The sequence below is a fragment of the Pectinophora gossypiella genome, chromosome 25 (assembly GCF_024362695.1).
Source record: "Pectinophora gossypiella chromosome 25, ilPecGoss1.1, whole genome shotgun sequence".
Lineage (NCBI taxonomy): Eukaryota > Metazoa > Arthropoda > Insecta > Lepidoptera > Gelechiidae > Pectinophora > Pectinophora gossypiella.
This window is the reverse complement of record NC_065428.1, coordinates 1,984,593-2,004,473: the sequence shown is the minus strand read 5'-3', so window position 1 is coordinate 2,004,473 and position 19,881 is coordinate 1,984,593. Positions and strand designations below refer to the sequence as shown.

The 19,881-nt window shown below is 37.2% G+C and overlaps 2 protein-coding genes across 3 annotated transcripts in view; one reads left to right on the top strand and one right to left on the bottom strand.

Annotated features, from left to right (window-relative positions):
- Positions 1–19,881, top strand: part of LOC126378104 (heterogeneous nuclear ribonucleoprotein L) — a 506,263-nt gene that overhangs the window by 271,783 nt on the left and 214,599 nt on the right. The window lies entirely within an intron of this gene.
- On the bottom strand, positions 10,974–17,754 carry LOC126378184 (uncharacterized oxidoreductase TM_0325-like). Its single transcript, XM_050026386.1, has 2 exons — positions 17,618–17,754; positions 10,974–13,601 (listed from the first exon to the last, which is right to left on the bottom strand). The coding sequence occupies exons 1-2, from the start codon at positions 17,661–17,663 to the stop codon at positions 12,895–12,897; spliced, it is 753 nt and encodes a 250-aa protein (XP_049882343.1). The 5' UTR covers positions 17,664–17,754; the 3' UTR covers positions 10,974–12,894.

Genomic DNA, 19,881 nt, shown 5'->3' with positions numbered 1-19,881 from the left:
AACCGTTCCCGAATCTATTTTTATATTCTTACTTAATTACTTGTTTCATTTTAATTATTTCACGCTTTTTATTTTTAACTTCATAAGTACATAAGATACTACTGCATGCTGTCTCTAATGTAATTCGCTCATTTTTGTTTTCCACTACTTTTGTCATTTTACTGTATTGGTTCTTAATTTACATTATATAAGTTTACTCTTATAGCTCAACTTATGTGGCCGAACCCTGATTACCAAGTCACAGGCCTGTGTAAGAAAAAAAAAAAGAAAAAAAAAAGTCTAACTTCTTGTTACTTGGACCCCATCGAAAGTACGCGGTCACTTTTAATTGCATTATCACGTTATATTCGCTCGAGTGCAATCATTGTAGCCCAATTGCAACTTACTTGCATTTATTCACGCCATGTCCCTTGTGGGGTGGGGTGGGAATATCGGAATCATAATGAGATAGTTGGTTAGAGCCGTGGTAGCCCAGTTGGTAGAACGCTTTGCGTTTTCCGATTGACATATAATATTAGTCACAATACCGTAACCGTCTAAATGTAAAAAAAAATGTATATGATGGGGCTGTACTATATAAATAAATAAACGCTTGTCTCTCACTTTGAGGTCGCAGGTTCGAATCCAGCACAGGCCTAAACCAATGATTGGCGAATTTGTTTTCGAATTCATGTTTTGATCACAAATGATTATCATGTGCTCAGCTGTGAAGGAAAACATCGCGAGGAAGCCCACATTCCGGAGAAATGCATTTTCGGAGGTATGTGACCTAACCTCTATTGGGTTGGTTTTCCCTTCGCGGGTTGGAAGGTCAGACAGGCAGTCGGTTCTGTAAAAAACCGGATCTGTCAAATCTTCAGGTTAGGTTAGCGGACCCTGTGAAAAACGGGATAATGCTAGGGAGATTATACTCGTATGATGCAATTCAACAACGCAACGTAAATTATATTTGTAAAACGGAACGCGTTCAGTTCGTAATTCAGTCGCAATGGATGTATCGACGACACTATAAAACCGATACTGTTCTTTATTTTAACAACCATAACATCTTAATTTCAAGGAACGATCTTATACTATCTACGTAACTTAATGTACTCGTATACGTATTTACAACACGGTTCAAGCGCACAAGCGTCCGCTTTTGTATAAAAAAAGCCTTAGTGATTATGAGTCTATTTCTTTGTAGTATGTCATTGTACATTATTTATTATTCTATCATTCACATTCAGTCATGTGCCGTTCTCGGGAATATATCCACTTTGGGGATGTTTCCGGCAGTAAAAAGACCCAAAACTTATGTAAAAATGTGGTATAGATTAGGTACCTAACTTTTAGATAAGACCGGAGTACAAGAAAGAACAGTCTGAAAAAGAAAAGCAGCCTTTCATCAGGAATGCAATAAATATCTTATCTTAACACCACAGGTTTACAAATAAATCGCTAGGCTCAGTTTACGAATCACTATTAGGGTGAATATCAAAATGTGTCAAGTTTGGTGGCGACTGTCATATAATTTTTTCGTGAAATATTGGGGAAATTGGGAAAATTGCGAATTGAAAAATTCCTTTTTCATGTCGGAACCGAGGATCCTTTTGGATCTTTTTCATGTCGGAACCCAATTTTTCACGAAAAAATAATATGAAATTTCGCCACCAAACTTGAAATTTTGAGATTCACCCATTAAATTGTTTTTACAACGGGAACTTTCCCACTTTGGGAACATTCCCGGGAACAGCACATCACTGTTCACAATTACCCCAGTCATACTCCTAATCGCTCTTATTTCCACTGCTAACTAAATATCACTTTACAAATTAACCTGTATAATATATTTCCAGCTAAACGTACCGAATATAACGACTACAGTAAATGTATATTTAGTATTTACTAAAAACTGATTTATCTACATTTTGCTTTATTTGTGGACTAATGAAGTCGTCAAAGAAATGGCTTGACGTCGGTCAAGCCGTGAAATGTCATATTTAGTGAGATAAATGGTTTTCTTCTTATTGTGTGGGTTATGAGGTGGATTATGTAATACAAGCTGGATTTAAAAAAAAAAAGAAAGGAAAACATGAAACAGTGGGACTAGGGTCCTGTGCTGGGAGGTTTTCTGGCCATGTCTTTCCCTCAGCGTTACAGATTCCGATGTGGTAGTAGTTTTACAGCTAGTTACATAATATGTAATTTAATTTTTTGACGTTCAAAAAGCGCTAACTTTGTAAGCCAATTTTGAAAAATAATTATTTTTTTTATCAACCCTGGTGTCAGGGTTATTTTTGTGCCGCTAAAGGCCCCTGACATAACTCATGTAACGACTACATACTTACATCAGTAAGTAGTAACCAGGACCAACATTAATAAGATAACCAATGTGAGTTAATTCAATTATGTGTTTTTATTTACAGGTAAGTTGCAGTTTAACTTCAAAATAACTAGATGATTGTAAGTTCAAAACCATAATTTACTTATTTATAATATTGCAAATATTTATTTTACGATTCAATCTAGGGATAGAATAGAAATTGTTTATTATTTAAGGAAGCCACACACAAAAACTTGACAATAAAATCAGTTACAGTTTTCACAAAGGAATTACAAAATAGCAAAAAGGATGTTTGTCGAAATGATCATAAGGTGGACGTCCTGAGACAAAAGGGCCTCACTCAGCACAAGTCGCGGCGTGTACCACGACCTTGGTATTACCTATGTTAAAAAGTTATCAATAAAATATAAAAAAATGTGGTAATTATGGTATTTAAGTGTATAGTAGATACTAATACACTAGTATTGTTATAACCTTTTCACCAAAGTTTCTGGCCAATGAGGATAAAACCTGCCTATTTCTCCCATCAGATGTCGCTACTGTTCTTAAATATTGACAGTTTTCCCATGCTATTTGCGTAAACACACATATTGTTTAGGTTATATTTTTACACTATAACCCTTTGCGCAGCGTGTAACAGCAAAATCATAGTGTTATAATTATTCCCTAAAGCACGGAAAGATAAAAACTTTGGAAAACTTATTTTCAATCTAAACTGCCTTTTTTACCGATACATACATACATACATAAACTCTCGCCTATTTCCCACCGGGGTAAGCAGAGACTATAGAATTCCATTTGCTTCGATCCTGACACACTTCTCTAGCTTCCTCCCCGTTCATCAATCGCTTCATACACGCACGCAGGTTCAGAGCAGATCGTATTAAACCAACCAACTGATGGCTTTTCTTTTTCCTAACTCATCTCTCAGACGGGATACACTCCACGTTGCTTCGCATTTTATAGCAATTTATCACGAATTTTATCTGGACAGCGGTGCTCATTCCTGTACACACAATCTCATTTTATTTTAAGTTATACCTGTCATTTTCTTATCCGCCGAAAAGGAAAGGGATGGGTAATCGTCAGACATAAAATTTATGGACCATACTCCAATTTTAGGCAGGAATTTTAAAAACCCTCCCAAATGTTTATATTGGCCGATAACCCGACATAATTAAGTTGATAGCACACGCTAAACGGGTTGCATACTGTTTAGTACACACTAAAATTTGTTTTATATTATGATATAACCGCGTTTAACTTTGCTTTTACCCTTCTAACATCATGGCGATGGGGTGTTGCCTTTTTTACCAGCGAGATGCCTATTTGATTCGTCAGGGTTGTTAATTCATTTTAAAATTAACAGTTGTCAACTTGTCAATCATCCGCCCGTATCCTTTTCGGCGGATAAGAAACTGACTGGAATAACTTAAAATAAAATTAGGAGGTGTCTACAGGAATCGGGGTCAGTATGGAGAACTGTCAAAATTTTGGAACAATCGACAGTGCTGCCGTCTATATCTGAGCTTCTAGTTTTTATCCTGATTCTTCACAAATTAAAATAATTAAGTACAGACATGAGCAATATAATGTACCCACTTTAGGACTCTGTCGCACTAACATATTTTGACATTTAGTGTGACTTACAGTTCAATTTGTCAAAAAAGTTAATGTGACATGGTACCAAAGTGTATACATATTAATGCTCGTGACCGTACACCACGGTCAATATTGCGAACTTCAGAATGTGTTACAAGGTGAATACCAACCACTTTACCTTCTATTTTAGACCAAACTCCACATAGTCCAACACGATGCGATGTAGCATGTGCCTTTGAGAAGATTGCAAACTTCAATTCATGCCAAATGCAATTTAATTTCAGATATGTTTAATGCACACTTCACCTTGGGCGAATTATTCAATTCAATTTGATTGTATAATAACACGTGTATCTGTAATTACGTACTAATGGACTAGAAGACAGCCTCCTTGGTCTAGTGGCTAGAGCGTTGACTTCACGATCTGGAGCTCCGGGTTCGATTACCGAGAGGGACATTATCAAAATCACTTTGCAAGGCTTGATTCACCCGGAAAAAGTAAGATGATTGCGTGCTTTCGAGAGCACGTTAAGCCGTCGGTCTCCACCAACCCGCAGTGGAGCACTTGCTGGATTCCACACGGACGAAGCCATAGGCGCAAAGCTAGTACAACTATACCTAATAAATAATGTGTTCCTGATACTTCAAACGAATACCATTTAAACAGCTGTGAAATGAGATAGCAAACACTTTGGCTATGCTCCAGGCATACCGCATCTATGTCTTATTAATCCTAACATATTTGACCAAAACTCATAATGTACCGAAACGATTTGTTTACGACATTGTACACACTATTAAGATCGGCTAATCCTCTACGCATATTAATAACACTATTTTATATAATGATAGTAATAGTTCAGTTGCTTCGGATTTTGTTACAGAGATGTTGTAAAGGTGTGTGTATACTTGAGCGGTAGAGGAGCGGACGAAGCGTTAACATTTACATAAAATAGGGTAAGAAAACAACGAGGTTTACTTCTTCTATCGTGTGGGTTGTGAGGTGGAGTACCAACCTACCAACCAACCGCAAAAGGCCCCTGACATGGCTCATGTAACGACTACTTACTTTCATTAGTAAGTAGTAACCGGGACCAACAGCTTAACATGCAGGCAATGCAGGACCGAAGAGGCGAATCACAGGGACTGTAACCTGGAAACTGACAGAAGGCAGCAGTAACTGTCAGTACTATTCAGAGGCGGAGGACAGGAGTCCTAGTACGGCTTTGAAATAGACATTTTCTTCGACCCTGACATACTTCTCTTGCTTCCTCCACATTCATCAATCGTTTCATACACGCACGCTGGTTCAGGGTAGATCTTACTGAACCTTTTCTAAAGACATCTCCAATTTGGTCAATGTACGATGTAGGCGTGAGTTTATGTACGTATGTTTACACCTACACCAAGATGAACCTAGTTTCGTATGATCACATCATTCTAAAGTTAATATACCCTCGGGAAACTTTGATGAGGCCCCAGTGCTTAATTACAGAATCTGGGGTGGTTGGTAATAAATTGTATAAGTTGGTCACAGCATGCTTGTAGGTGAGAAACTCGGAACTTACCAATGATGTCGTTCACGGAAATGTATCCAAAGTGAGAATGTTACCTTTGTAAAAAATCCTTAATAGTAAAGGACACTGGTTTCTAGAGAGAGGTGTGGTGTAAAAGACGATATAGTGACTAAGATTAAGAAGGGAATGTTAAGTTGGTTTGGACACGTAGAGCGGATGAAGGATAATAGGATTTTGAAAGCGGTATATAAAGCGAAGGTTGATGGTAAGGCTGTTAGAGGAAGACCTAGAAGGACATACATTGACCAAATTGGAGACGTCCTTAGAAAAGTTTGAGTACGATCTACTCTGAAATTCTAATATAATAAAAATAATAATATGTATAAAAAATGCATACTAAAATAAAATCGTATAATAAAAATTTAAATTTGGAACATTAATGTTAAGAAGTAAAAGCCAAATGTTTTTATGATAATTTTTACGTACCATGAAATAGGCTAGTTTCCAACTAGTCAAATCAGTTACTTTTTACGAATTTGTATGAAAATCAAACACTGTGACATCATAGAAAAACGTGATAATTTGTCGGACTTATTATTTCGTTTTTCTTGATTAAAAATCATAAATAAATGAAATAGAAAAAAGATAATGTTATTCGTTAGTTTTAGATCTGTCTTTATTTAGTAATCAGAATTTCATAATTTATCTTAAACGTAGTATACGACCTAATTTTCCGATTTTCGATGACAAGTTTAAAAAAAAAAATGTTTATTTACTTTAAAAGTAGATTTTTACAATACAAGGGCTCGGGGTCTCCTTTTAAGCAAGAAGTTGCTTGTAGTAGGGGGCTCCGCTCTTCCATAACTATTTTATACATATGTAAACTAATAATATGTATATATGTACGTGTGTATGTGAGGGTGTGTATGGGTGTGTGTATGTGTAGTGTATGTGCGCTTATGCAGTGTATATGTACGTTATACAATTATGTTATTCTATATATTCGTTAGCAAGATAGATTCTACTTCTGCGTAGGTTTTTTGATTTAACCAAGCTGTAACAGATTTTTTACAGTTATAATGTGACATAGGATATATACACTTCTCATCAAAAAAATCGAAACACTTCCGTTTTCATTGTTTCTGTCCGAATTTAACACAAAAAAGAATTCATACGATGAAAAAAAAAACATAAAAGTATAGCTGGCAGTTTGGCCATTACAGTAATAAGCGAAAATTCTAAATTCAAAATTAGAATTTCATTTGTTTATCTTATAAACGAAATGAATCACTGTTTTGAGACAAATGTGTGTTTAGGGTTGGAGTACATTTAGCGTTTAAAAACTAAAAATTGGCGCCTATCCTTAAACTTTTTGTTTTTTATTTCAATACTGTGACTTTGGGACGTCTGAAAAAAGGTTTTTTTTCTAAAACGTATGGATACTTCGCCCACAGAAGCCGCCCAAGTTGTGGCATTGCTGGATTCTGGCCTTAGTCAGCGTGTTGTGGCTGCAAGACTGCATCTAAGCCTGTCATCTGTTCATAGAGTCTATACATGTCTACGTTATCGGGAGACTGGTTTGTTCACGCGCCGTTCAGGATCTGGCAGGAATCGGGTCACTTCTGAGCGAGATGATCGATTTATTGTAACAACTTCTTTAAGAAATCGACGCCTTAACGCTTTTCAACTGCAGCAGCGGCTTCGTGTTGTACGAAGGGTGGCTGTAAGTGACTCTACAATTAGAAGAAGGTTGAAGGATCGTGGACTGGTACCGCATAAGCCAGCAAATGGGCCGAAATTAACTGCAGACCATCGAAGAGCGCGCCTTAACTTTGCACGTGAGCACCTAAATTGGTCATACCTACAGTGGAGCAAAGTTCTCTTTTCTGATGAGTGTAAAATTATGCTGTATGGTAACGACGGAAGGAACAAGGTCTACAGAAGAGACGGAGAACGCTATGCACAATGCTGCATTGAAGAAAAGGTCAGCTATGGTGGCGGTTCGTGGACGGTTTGGGGAGGAATCAGCGCCGACGGTAAGACAGAGCTTGCTTTCGTGTCTGGGCCACGTCTGCCTGCACTAAACTGTCATCGGTACGTCGAAGAGTGTCTCGAGCCTCATGTGATGCCCTATGCACATTTTATTGGCAACGGCTTCATATTCATGCACGACAATGCTAGGGCTCACACCGCGGGCGTCGTACGAGATTATCTTAACGAAGTCGATATCTCTATTATGGAATGGCCAGCAAGAAGCCCGGACATGAATCCCATTGAACATCTGTGGGATGAATTAAAGAGACGAATTCGAGCAAGAGATCCTGCCCCAGAAACACTTAGCCAGCTGCAAGATGCAATCCAAGAGGAATGGGACAATATACCACAGCATGTGATCGTGACTCTCATCCGATCGATGAAGAACCGTATGGAAGCAGTAATTAGAGCTCGGGGAGGGAATACAAGTTATTAAATAAACGTTTTTTAGCTTTTTTTTTCATTTACGTGTGTTGTTTTATCCATTTCCTTTATACTCCATACGGAATAAAAATGACTCATTTAACAAAATACGAAACCTATGAAAAATTCATTTAAATTTAGAACATTAACATTAAGATTTGATAAGCTCATATTACTCACTATTAAACGACATTTAACATTTATTCCTAAATGTACACATTTTTCTGATAATCCTGACAAAACGTAAACTTGCAAGGTGTTTCGATTTTTTTGATGAGAAGTGTATTTAGTTTTTTATTTAGTAAATTATATATATAAGATGACTGTTTATTGTATTGCCTCATTGCAAATGAAGTTTTAACTCTTACTATCGGAGCAAAAATTTATATGCTCCGAGGACCGATAAGCCACCTTATTTGGGTTTTCTGAAAGCTTTGATTTGACTACGTAAGTAGGACAAAATGGAGAAATTCTAAGCCCTAGACTACTAAGGAATGGAAAGCATCGCAGAGAGCAAGCTTATGGTAATGTGGGATTTCAATTTGTTTTCTACCGGTTCACATTAGAATATCTGACGTAGGTTTTTGTAGAATGAAATACTTCGAATTATGGTATAAGAAAACCAGGTATGCTCAATCCTATAACAAGCCGCCATTACAAGCCCATTGATGACGTAAGTATTACCTTTAAATTGGTATCTCCAACATTCCAAGGACGTAACGACTTACAATCCAAACGATAAGAAGAAGAAGGACGTAAATTTTATTATTGAAAATAAGTGAATTACTGACTAATGTATTTGATTACTATTACTTGTCACAAATATAAAACTGTAAGCAAATCTTTTACTAAAAGTTCAAAATTTCTTGCCAGCCCTACCACGAACCTTCGCTTTATATCCTGCTTTCGTAATCCACTTTTTCGTAGTCTACATTAAAACAATAAATTTCCCGTTAATTCGTTCAAGCAGAAAAAATAAGACGAATTGAGAACCTCCTTCTTTTTGAAGTCGGTTAAAAAACTGGCACTCGATGTGAATTGGGCCTGAATAATGAGGTTTTCTCCTCGGGACCCATTTATTCAATCATTCTTCTATCTCCTGCCTATCTCCCAGTTGATTCGTATTAACTTTGTTGACAACTCACCTACTAAATTTATTTTTTTGTGGTTTCTTGCGACTTGAACATAGCTGGCGAAGAATGGCGTATACTATACACTTCTGCTTACTCTTTTGGGGATATAAGCGTGACGGTACATTATGGTATGGAGCCGTGGTAGCCCAGGTGGTAGAACGCTTGCCTCTCACTTTGAGGTCGCAGATTCGATTCCAGCACAGGCCTAAACCAATGATTGTCGAATTTGTTTTCAAATTCATGTTTGGATCATAAATAATTATCACGTGCTCAGCGGTGAAGGAAAACAAAATGAGGAAACCCACATTCCCCAGAAGTGCATTTTCGGAGGTATGTGACCTAACCTGTATTGGGTTGGTTTTCCCTTCGCGGGTTGGAAGGTCAGACAGGCAGTTGCTTCTGTAAAAACCGGACCTGTCAAATCTTTAGGTTAGGTAAGCGGACCCTGTGAAAAACGGGATACTGCTAGGGAGATTTGCCTTACCATCAGCCTATTTACACCCCACTGCTGGGTACAGGCCTCCCCTCCATCAACCGGCGTATGGAACTTACTCCACCACGCTGCTCCACTGCGGGTTCAGTGTGGGTATCCAATAAACATACATAACATAAACTTATGACGATTAGTCAGAGGTATAGAGGTAGAGGTACGTTAAGCCGTTGGTCCCGCTTACTACTTACTAATGTAAGTAAGTAGTCGTTACATGAGTCATGGCAGGGGCTTTTGGCGGCTCAATAGTAACCCTGACACCAGGTTTGATGGGGTTAGTACTCCACCTCACAACCCATACGATAAAAGAAGAGGTACATCCATCGCAAGATGAATTACTTAAGCACCCACACCTCACCGAGCTTTCTGTTGTACCAACGTGATAGGTGGTGAGCCGTATCGCCGTCTATAATGGTCGAGCCAACTAAAATAAATTAATGACTCATTGGTGCATGCCGGTACCGGGGTTCCTACTGGCGCTCCCCGATTGAGGAGCAAGCCGGTGTACCACAGGACCATAGGACCACAGCGACGATAAACAAAGCGACCAAATACCGAGTCATAAACACACAACAGCTGGTGATGAAAAATAATAAAAAAAATATCGCAGTCATCTATTGTTCGTAGCGTTAACGGCTGCCGCGTTTTGATTCCGCTAGCAATATTGCAGTTTTGGCTTGCGTTTCGTTGTTGCTATTCACACGTCATTTTCGTCGAGATCCGCGTTTTAATGTTGGTGTTTTTTTTAATGAAGATTTTTCGCTTTAGTTTCAATCTTAGCCTGTTTTTTTAATAATGTTCTGGCTGCATACGTCGGATTAAAAAGTTGAAAACGCGCAAGTGATGATTTAAATAACGTAACATAGCATCACGCCTGTATCCTCGAAGGGGTAGGTAGAGGTATATAGTTTTATTCATACCTCCACAATCACCAGCTATGTTTAAGTCTTAAGTGTTCATGGAATATACATTGTTTTAAGTTTACGCGGTTATTATCATATAACGGGTTCTTACCGCGTTTAAAGCTCTCCTTTGAACGTTATTATGTGTTTTAATTCCCATGGAATAGCCTAAAGTTTAGCGTCTAGCAAGCCAATTGCGACTAAACGGACACAAATCATGGAAACCACGTGATATCAATTATCTATAATTTCAAAAATATCTTTATTCAATAGGTAACGTTATTACACTTTGAATCGTCATTTTTTATATAACTAACGTCCGCCTAAAACTAATGCAGCTTCTCACAACCTGTATAGCCTGGGAAAAGAAGCTGGAAGTAAAACAAATATGATTCAGGATGAAAACATGAAAACAAACTCATAATGTCAAAATGAGAAATCAATTGTTTTTTACGTTAAAAAAAAGTTACAAATCTTTTTTCTTACGATGTGGTGTTAGTTCCGTTCCAAAAAATCTTTAATGATATATATGAAAACATAGATAAGTAAAAAATAAAAAATATATTTACTTTTAAACTAAACATGTAAAGTAACAAAATCACAACCGTACTTAAGTCACTAAATAGTTCATAATAAGTACCTAATAAAGAGATCGAAATGATATTCGAGATTTATTATTAAAAAAAAATATATCACTCTTCAGATCACAAATAGTAATACATTTGCAATATTATTTGTAAGCTTATTTGTACTACTTAGGGGTGCTACACACTTAGCGGGCCGGCACTTTCGGTGCGGCAGTCCTGTTGACCGGCTAGGGTGACCGAAAGCTATAGGCTATTTATTTTACTATTTTCTTCTTCTTCTATCATGTGCGTTGTGAGATGAATTATCAACCTCATCAACCCTGATAGCAGGGTTATTATTGAGCCATCAAAGGCCCCTGACATGGCTCTTTAACGATCACTCACTTACATAAGTAAATAGTAACCAGGACCTACGGCTTAACGTGCCTTCCGAAGTACGGATCATTTTACTTTTTGGACAATCAGGTGATCAGCTTGTAATCTCCTAACCAAACTAGAGATCACAAAGTGATTTTTGTGATATGACCCCACCGGGATTCGAACCCGGGACCTCCGGATCGTCAGCCTAACGCTTTACTACTAAGTGAATCAAGATACTTTTTACGAAAAGTCAAAACGAGTAGAATTTTGTATTGAGTTTGTAAGAAAATACTGTCCCAGTGACGCCATTAATAAGAGCGGTCAACTATCTTGGTCATTGTTACTTAATTCATTATTAAAATTTGAAATTAAGGCAATATGAATAAATCATCATACAGGAAAAAACATGACAATGGAATGGAGGTTTGTTCTAGGAAAATATTTTTTTTCCCTGTGCACCAGTTGCATTGAGAGAATCAAAATGATGTATTATACCTATGCATGGTTAATTAATATGAAAAATAAAGGTAAATAGTTTTCAATTATCCTGCATGTCTCGGCTACTTGTTCTGCAAATATATTATATTGATTAATATGAATAAATAGGATTGGTTTTTGATCACTTTAGGTTAGCTTCTATTCCTAAATTAGCATTTTATAATTTATGTTTGACCCAGTGAAATCATAATGGCCTTATTATTACGCGTGTACATAATGCCCGATTTGGCCGCCCGACTTTGCCGATTAATCCCGGTCCACGTATGTGTGTAGCTCCCCTTAGATTATTATATTTCAACCTCTTAGCTCAGGCTACATGGTTAAACGTTTTTGAACAAGTTCTTATTTCGATTTACACTATTTTAATATGTGTATTCTTATCATCATAAAGCGTGGGCATGTTGAGCAGTCGGTCCCGGTGACAATTATTTACTTAAGTAAGTAAGTAAGTATGTACAGTTATGAGCAATGTACCCTTTAGGTCTCTGTCGCACTAACATATTTGGCATTTAGTGAGACTTACAGTGCAATTTGTCAAAAAAATTCATTTGACATGGTACCAAAATGTATGCATGATGCTCGTGACAATACTCGTTACTTGATTAATGTCAGGGGTCTTTATAGTAACCCTGATTAATGTAACTGTTGAGTAATGAGGTCGAACATTGGTCTCAAAACGCACGTCAAAAGAAAACAACGTACAGGAGAAAAGATCATTAAGCGTTGCATTTTTCAGTTACATTGCATCGATTAATTTTATCAGCCTAAATCCATCAAGTTACTTAATCTACCCGTCACCTGCACTGTATTATACTGTATATTCCGGAATGTAACATCTTTATATCTACGCTTCCACTTTTAACACATTTTAAACTATTATCACTTTTCTAACTTCATAACTTTTAGCACAGTTCATAAAATTATCACTTATTTTTGCCTTGTCTTCGTATCACCTTTAGGACAATCAAAAGTGGCTGCAAGTCCACTTCTGATTTTTGTGGCTCTGTCTATGCTACTTGGAATTAAAATACCGAAGCAGCACCATCAAGTATCAAGTTAGCAGCGTTCAAATTCGGACAAGTATCGCTAGCGACAAACAGAATCATCCTAGCTATTTCCTCAGGCTCTATAATAACCTTACTTGGCAACATCTGAGCTATTTTATCGTAAGTCTCGTTTATATTATGTATATTAAGATCTGCTAACATATTCGTTCTGGTAATCCCAGGTCTCACAGCATTCATCCTGATACCCTCAGTCGCTAGTTCTAAACCTGCTGCTTTCGTGAACCGCTCCATTGCATCTCTTATCATTGAACTGGTAAGAAAGCCTGGTAAAACTCTCATGGGAGCCGCGATGACGTTCACAACGTTTCCTCTGGTCTTCTTCAGATGTGGGACGCATAATTGCGTTATTTTATAAGGCACGCGTAGCTTTATAGCGATCAGTTCGTCGAAATTTTCCATTGTATTGTCAAATATTGACGTGCACAGGATCTGTCCGGCTGAGTTTACTAAAACATCTATTTTGCCGTGTGTTTCAACGGTTTTTCGTATGACTTCTTCGCAAGATCCGTCAAGCGTTAGGTCTAAGAGTATGCAGAGGGGTTGGTTTCCTTGAAATTCCTTGCATTTTCCAGCTACTTCTAGGAGTCTTTGTTCGTTTCGTCCTACTATAGTAAGTAGGGCGCCGGCACTCGCGAATAGTTTAGCTGTCGCCGCTCCTATACCTGTAAATGAAGGAGCATATGCATTAATTAATATGTATGTTTTTTGTTGTTTTGTATTTTCCTGTTTGTGCAATAAAGCATTTTTTATGTTACAAGAAAAAAGAAACATACAAACAAAATTTGTACTCGACGTAAACTTATGTCTAACAAGAATGTGATTAAAAAAATCAAAACATTTTTCAAGTTTATGTTTTGTAGGGATAATCAGAAAAATACTAAATACTAAAAAATAATAAAAAATACTGGAAATTTTTACAGTGAGTGTTATAAAACTTTTATGTTTAATGTTCCAAATTCAATTTTTTTTAAATAATTCTTGTTTTGTTTATTCGGAAGTGTTACGACTTTTTTTGATGAGATGAGAACTTTTAATTATTCAGAAAAACTGCACAAATCAAGTCTAAAAAAATGTTCTTTATACTAAATGTGCGCAAAGGCGTCGTACTCAAGTATTAATAATTTGTTATGTCTGTTGTAGAGATACGACGTCACCCACAAGAGCAAGAAACGCCTTCACGATAACGGTTATTTTTGCTGTTCAATTAGATATCTTTTTGTTTTATTTTTTAAATTTACTTTTTTTTCATGATTGTATTAATAAATGTCAAAATTTTATTTTTAAACGTAAATCTTTACTACATAGCTGACGACGAGTGGGTGTATAATTGTAACTATACATCTCTGCTTACCCCTTTGGAAGTACACGCGTGATGCTACAAAAAATATGATCTGAAGCCAAGAGCAATCAAAAGTAACAAAAAAAAATCTCGCTCAAGGTACATCACTAGATAATAACCTCGTAAAACGAGATAGCGAGATATTACTCAATATAACATAGCATTTTATACCAACATAACATAATATAACATGACTGGTAGTCATTAAGGAAAATGCCGTCAAAATAAACCTGAGTCTGTAAATGATTTTGATGGTGTGATGACCTCAACGCTTATCGGACACATTGGCCGGAAAAATAAAAAAAAAATATAAATAATTATCATGAACTATGATATTGTTCAGAGTCGAGAAGAGTGGGGTAATTAAGGGGAGGCCTTTGCACAGCTAGATGGCATGAGATGAATAGAATTAAAAACTGATGTAAGTCTCTGACTACCCCAATTGGCATATAGGCGTGAGCTTCTGTTATGTTACATTAGTGAATTGTACGCGTAGTTAGTCATACTTTCAAATGTCTTCTTACATTTATGTTTTCATGACCACATTACTTCATTTCATAATTTATTTATTTAAACATTTATACGTCGTTAAACCCCAAGAGGGTTTGCTCCGACACCATGCCCACAACACGTATTAACGTTGTATTGTATTGTGACATACAACTAGAGGATTCGATCCCGGGATTCCGGGATCCCGGTCATATTTTAGTCCCGAAATTTTCGGGATTATTTATTTTTCAGATAAGTCAATAAAATTAGCGTGTTACGAATGTGTAAACGTGTGTAAAATATCCCCTTCTCGTCGTGTAAGTATTGATAGACTTTTTCTTAACAAAAAATGAAAATGATAACCAACGAGTGTTATTTTCTATAGCATAGTCTTAAGCATAGACTTAAATGTTTTAGTATATAGTCCTTTTTATAGTGTAATTAAACAAGGTTTTAAGTAGATGACGTTTTTTAAGTTTATTGGAAAAAAAACTAGGAAATTATCAAACTATTACATAAATTATTTACAGAAGTGTCTGTTGTTTATTTTATCAAGAGAAAGTATATTTTTTTGTTTTTTGAAGATTTAACTAAATATTTTAAAAAGAGTTGATTTTGATATATTTCACTGTATTTTTTTTACCACTTTCTATAACCAATACAATCCCCGGACTATCCCGGGATCCCGAGATAAACTTTAGATAATCCCGAAATCCCGGGATTAGAAAACAATCGAATCGGATCCTCTACCTACATACAACGTAAGGGCTCACCCGAAATACACCGCCTGGTTTTGTAAGGCGGTTCCAAGAAGGTAGAAAGTTAAAGTAATAAATACTGATGTAAATAAGTAGTCGTTACATAAGCCATGTCAGGGGTCTTTGGCGGCTCAATAGTAAGCCTGACACCAGGGGTGATGAGGTTGGTACTCCACCTCACAACCCACACGATAGAAGAAGAATAGGCATAGAGTGCAACGTAAAACTAAATTTACTCTTTACTCAACTTATAAACAAAACTACATCATAGTTCAAATTATCTTTAGTGCGAAATATTTCTCTTATCTATATACGCATCCGGAATCCTGGTTCAAAGTACTGAAACATCTAAGTTATCTGAATATACTTAATTTACTTTATCGACTAAGAAAAGGTAAGATAATTGGACACATCTTAATAAGACACGATCAATTAAAAACGTCATGGAAATGAACACAAAAGCCATTTCATCCTTATGTTGTTAATATTCCTCCCATGGTGTAAGAAAACCAGGTATGCTTTGCCAGCTAACATTTCAAGGTTAGCCCATCTGACGTCATCCCACCCTGCGTTGCCATTTCGTAAAAAATAAATTACCCACGACCCATGTTTTTATATTTACTTTGCAAGGAAATTTTAAACTTTTAGTAATAGATTTACCTATAGTTTTAATGATTTTTATTTCTCTCTCTCTCTATTTAAGAGTAACCGCCATTCCTCTCTTCTTCCCGCCAAAACCTTCACCTCCTGATACGACACGACCTGCACCTTCTCTTTTATTTGTTTCATAAATGTTATCCTAGGTCTACCCCTTCCTCTCTTCCCTTCAATTTTTCCTTCTATAATGTTTGTTATAAATGAATCGTGTCGTATCAGGTGGCCATTCATATTTTATTGATTTTTATTTATGTGACAAGTAATAGTAATTTATACATTAGTCAGTAATTCACTAATTTTCAATAATAAAATTTACGTCCTTGTTTTTTATACCACTTACCCGTGTTTAGGGAAACTCACGAAGAGAAAAAACAAAAATCTGAGTCGCAATATTGAAAGGCAATATAGTCGCCGTTTACGCATTCCCAGGCTTTAGCTAAGTTGCAAACGATTACTAAATACGACAGCTTTTTTTTGACATGACTTATTGTAGATTTGCCGCAAACGGCGTTAACTACTTGGCCGGACAAATATGACAGCGATAGTGATAAAATAGTAAGTATAAAAAAAAAAAATAGGAGCTCGGTGGCGCAGCGCTCGGTCTGCGATTGTTGAAGTAAAGCAACTTTCGCAAAGGCCGGTCATAGGATGGGTGACCAGAAAAAAAAAAGTTTTCATCTCGAGCTCCTCCGTGCTTCGGAAGGCACATTAAGCCGTTGGTCCCGGCTGCATTAGCGTGGTGGTTTAAGGCCCCTATCCATCCATAGGGAAGGCCCGTGCCCCAGCAGTGGGGACGTTAATGGGCTGATGATGAGTGATAAAATATGGAGTTGACATATATCCTTATGTCCCTTTGCATTTTAGGTAACCTCTACATTATATTTATTTTATTTATTTGAAAAACAAACATTTAGCTACAACATTACAATTACACATTACATACGGCCTACGTGGTCCAGTGGTTGAGCGTTGTGCTCACGATCCGGAGACCCCGGGTTCGAATCCCGGTAGGGACAAAACACAAAAATCACTTTGTGATCCCTAGTTTGGTTAAGACATTACAGGCTGATCACCTGATTGTCCGAAAGTAAGATGATCTGTGCTTCGGAAGGCACGTTAAGCCGTTGGTCCCGGTTATTACTTGCTGATGTAAGTGCGTAATCGTTACATGAGTTATGTCAGGGGCCTATGGCGGCTCAATAATAACCCTGACACCATGTTTGATGGGGTTAGTAATCCACCTCACAACTCACACGATAGAAGAAGACACATTACATCTAAATAACATTAGCATAAGCCAACAAAGTTTGCACTACCGAATAATACAAATGTCAAGAGTGTACAACAAAAATGCAAAATAATAAAATAAATATATTATAACAGTTGATGAAAATTTACACGTAAGAATATTTGAAAAAAAAAAAAAACAACCTACCAGAACTACCGCCGGTGACAATAACAACTTTTCCACTAAAATCCATGTTATTATGACACAACCTCCGCGCAACAGATGTGTGAAGTTACTGGTATAATATATATGAAGTCAAGGTCGACTACATAACTAGTGTGATTATATACCTGCCTCGTGGTGATTCTGACGTTTAGATGGTTTAGGGGTCCGCGGGCGTTCGAGAAATGCATTTTCGGTATGTGACATACCCTGACATGTTGGGCTGGTTTTCCCTTCGTGGGTTGTAAGGTTAGATAGGCAGTCGCTTCTGTAAAAAACCGGACCTGACAAATCTTCAGGTTAGGTAAGCGGACCCTGTGAAAAACGGGATAATGCTAGATAGATGATAGGGATTCCATAGAAGACTTATGTCTTCTCTGGTTCAAATTCAAAAATATCTTCACTCATTAAGTAACATAGTTACACTTTGAATCGACATTTTTTACATGACAAACGTCTTATCCATCTAAAATTCTTGCAGCTTCTCACAACCTGTATAGTCGGGGAAAAGGCTGCAAGGTATTCACCTCGGCACAGGACCCTAGACGTTCTTTATAAAAACATAAAATATTGTTATACAAGTTAGTAATTTGGCATTCATATTTTCTAAATAATCATTAACCTTATAATGACGGTTGGTTGAGGGGAGGTCTGTGCCCAGCAGTGGACGTTAATATAGAATTATGTTACATATTACAGGAAGTTGAATTCTTTGCCATCTTCTGTATTTCCGAGTGCATATAACCCGGGTACTTTCAAGGCCAGAGTGAATAGGCACCTTTTGGGCGAGCTCCGTTTTAGGCCTCGACAATGCCTTCGGGCAACTCTGGGGCAAGAACAAACCCATAAAAGGTAAAAAAAAAAATACAGGCTCGCGTTTGACCACATACTCACCTGGTGGGAAGTGACGATGAGTACGTTATGAAATACACTGTTTTTTTTTTTCTCGTATTTATTACTTATTGAGAAAAAATAAACAAATGATAAGGAACCCTCTTGAATGTTTTCGATGCACACTTACTTATGTAATTAAATCGGTCAATGTTTAGAAGGCCAAAGTTTGATGCTAAATATATCTCGCAATTATGACGTAGCGTTTCTTTTTACGTCAAAAACGTGTTGATGGTGCTTCCCCGGTATGGATAGACTTTCCCGGACAAGTGGTTGATGCCAATTCGGCAAAGTGAGGCATATCTATAAAAGTTATTTTTTAAATAATATAGGCTCGCGTTTGACCACAATCTCACCTGATGGTAAGTGACGATGCGGTCTAGGGTGTTTCACGCTTACCTAGCAAATGCCTATTCACTCTAGCCTTAAAGACTCCCAGATTATAAAGAGTTGGAAACACAGACGACGGCAGACAGTTCCGGTCCTACGCTGTACGCATCAAAAAGGAAGATACAAAACGTTTAGTGCAGAATGGTGGTAAATATATGTATATACCACAATAAAAGGATGAAATGCCTGCCGACGTCAAAATAATAATATAAGTTATAATAATATGAGATTAGGAATACGAATGTAACTCTGTCTGTCCGTACGTTTGTCTGTTACCTAACTTTTAATAACTTTTAATTTATGAATTATTATCGATAATAATCGATCATAAATTACTCTTATGAATTATTATCTATCTCCCTCCTTCGGTCTTACTTTAGTCTTCAATCGTACAGACGTCAGATGTCACACACACACACACACACAGATGCGCGTGTACGATAAGGTCAATGTGTAGTGTCTGTGTAAAACAAGGTTGTTTGTATGAATACCGTACCGTACCATATACCTCCATGAATCTTTCTATCAGTTTCATATTCAAAAGCAATAAATTAAAACTGAAGAATCAAATTGAAAGACGAATGCAAATACTAGAAGTTGGTGGACAACATTATCTCCACAGCGCAGCGGCGGAGTTCAATAAATCTGTATTTATTTCCCTTTGACAAATAGAGATTTATGAGTTTGCCCGCGCGATGGTTTTGCATTTCGCGGGGAATGTCGGGAATATGTTTATGTTGTGGTCTCTGTTTTCCGCATTTAGACTCTAAGATGGCCCATTATGCATGTAATTGTTGACTACGTAAGCCAACCTATCTCCTTCCAGAAGCTCAGAAGCCTCCTGGGGTTTTCACAGGCTTCGCGGAGCGACCCCATTCCTTTGAGGATTTTTACCCGTTGTGCTGAGACTCCCGTGCATTCCAGGATTACATGGGGGGCAGTTTCTTCTGCGTCCAGACAGCCTCTGC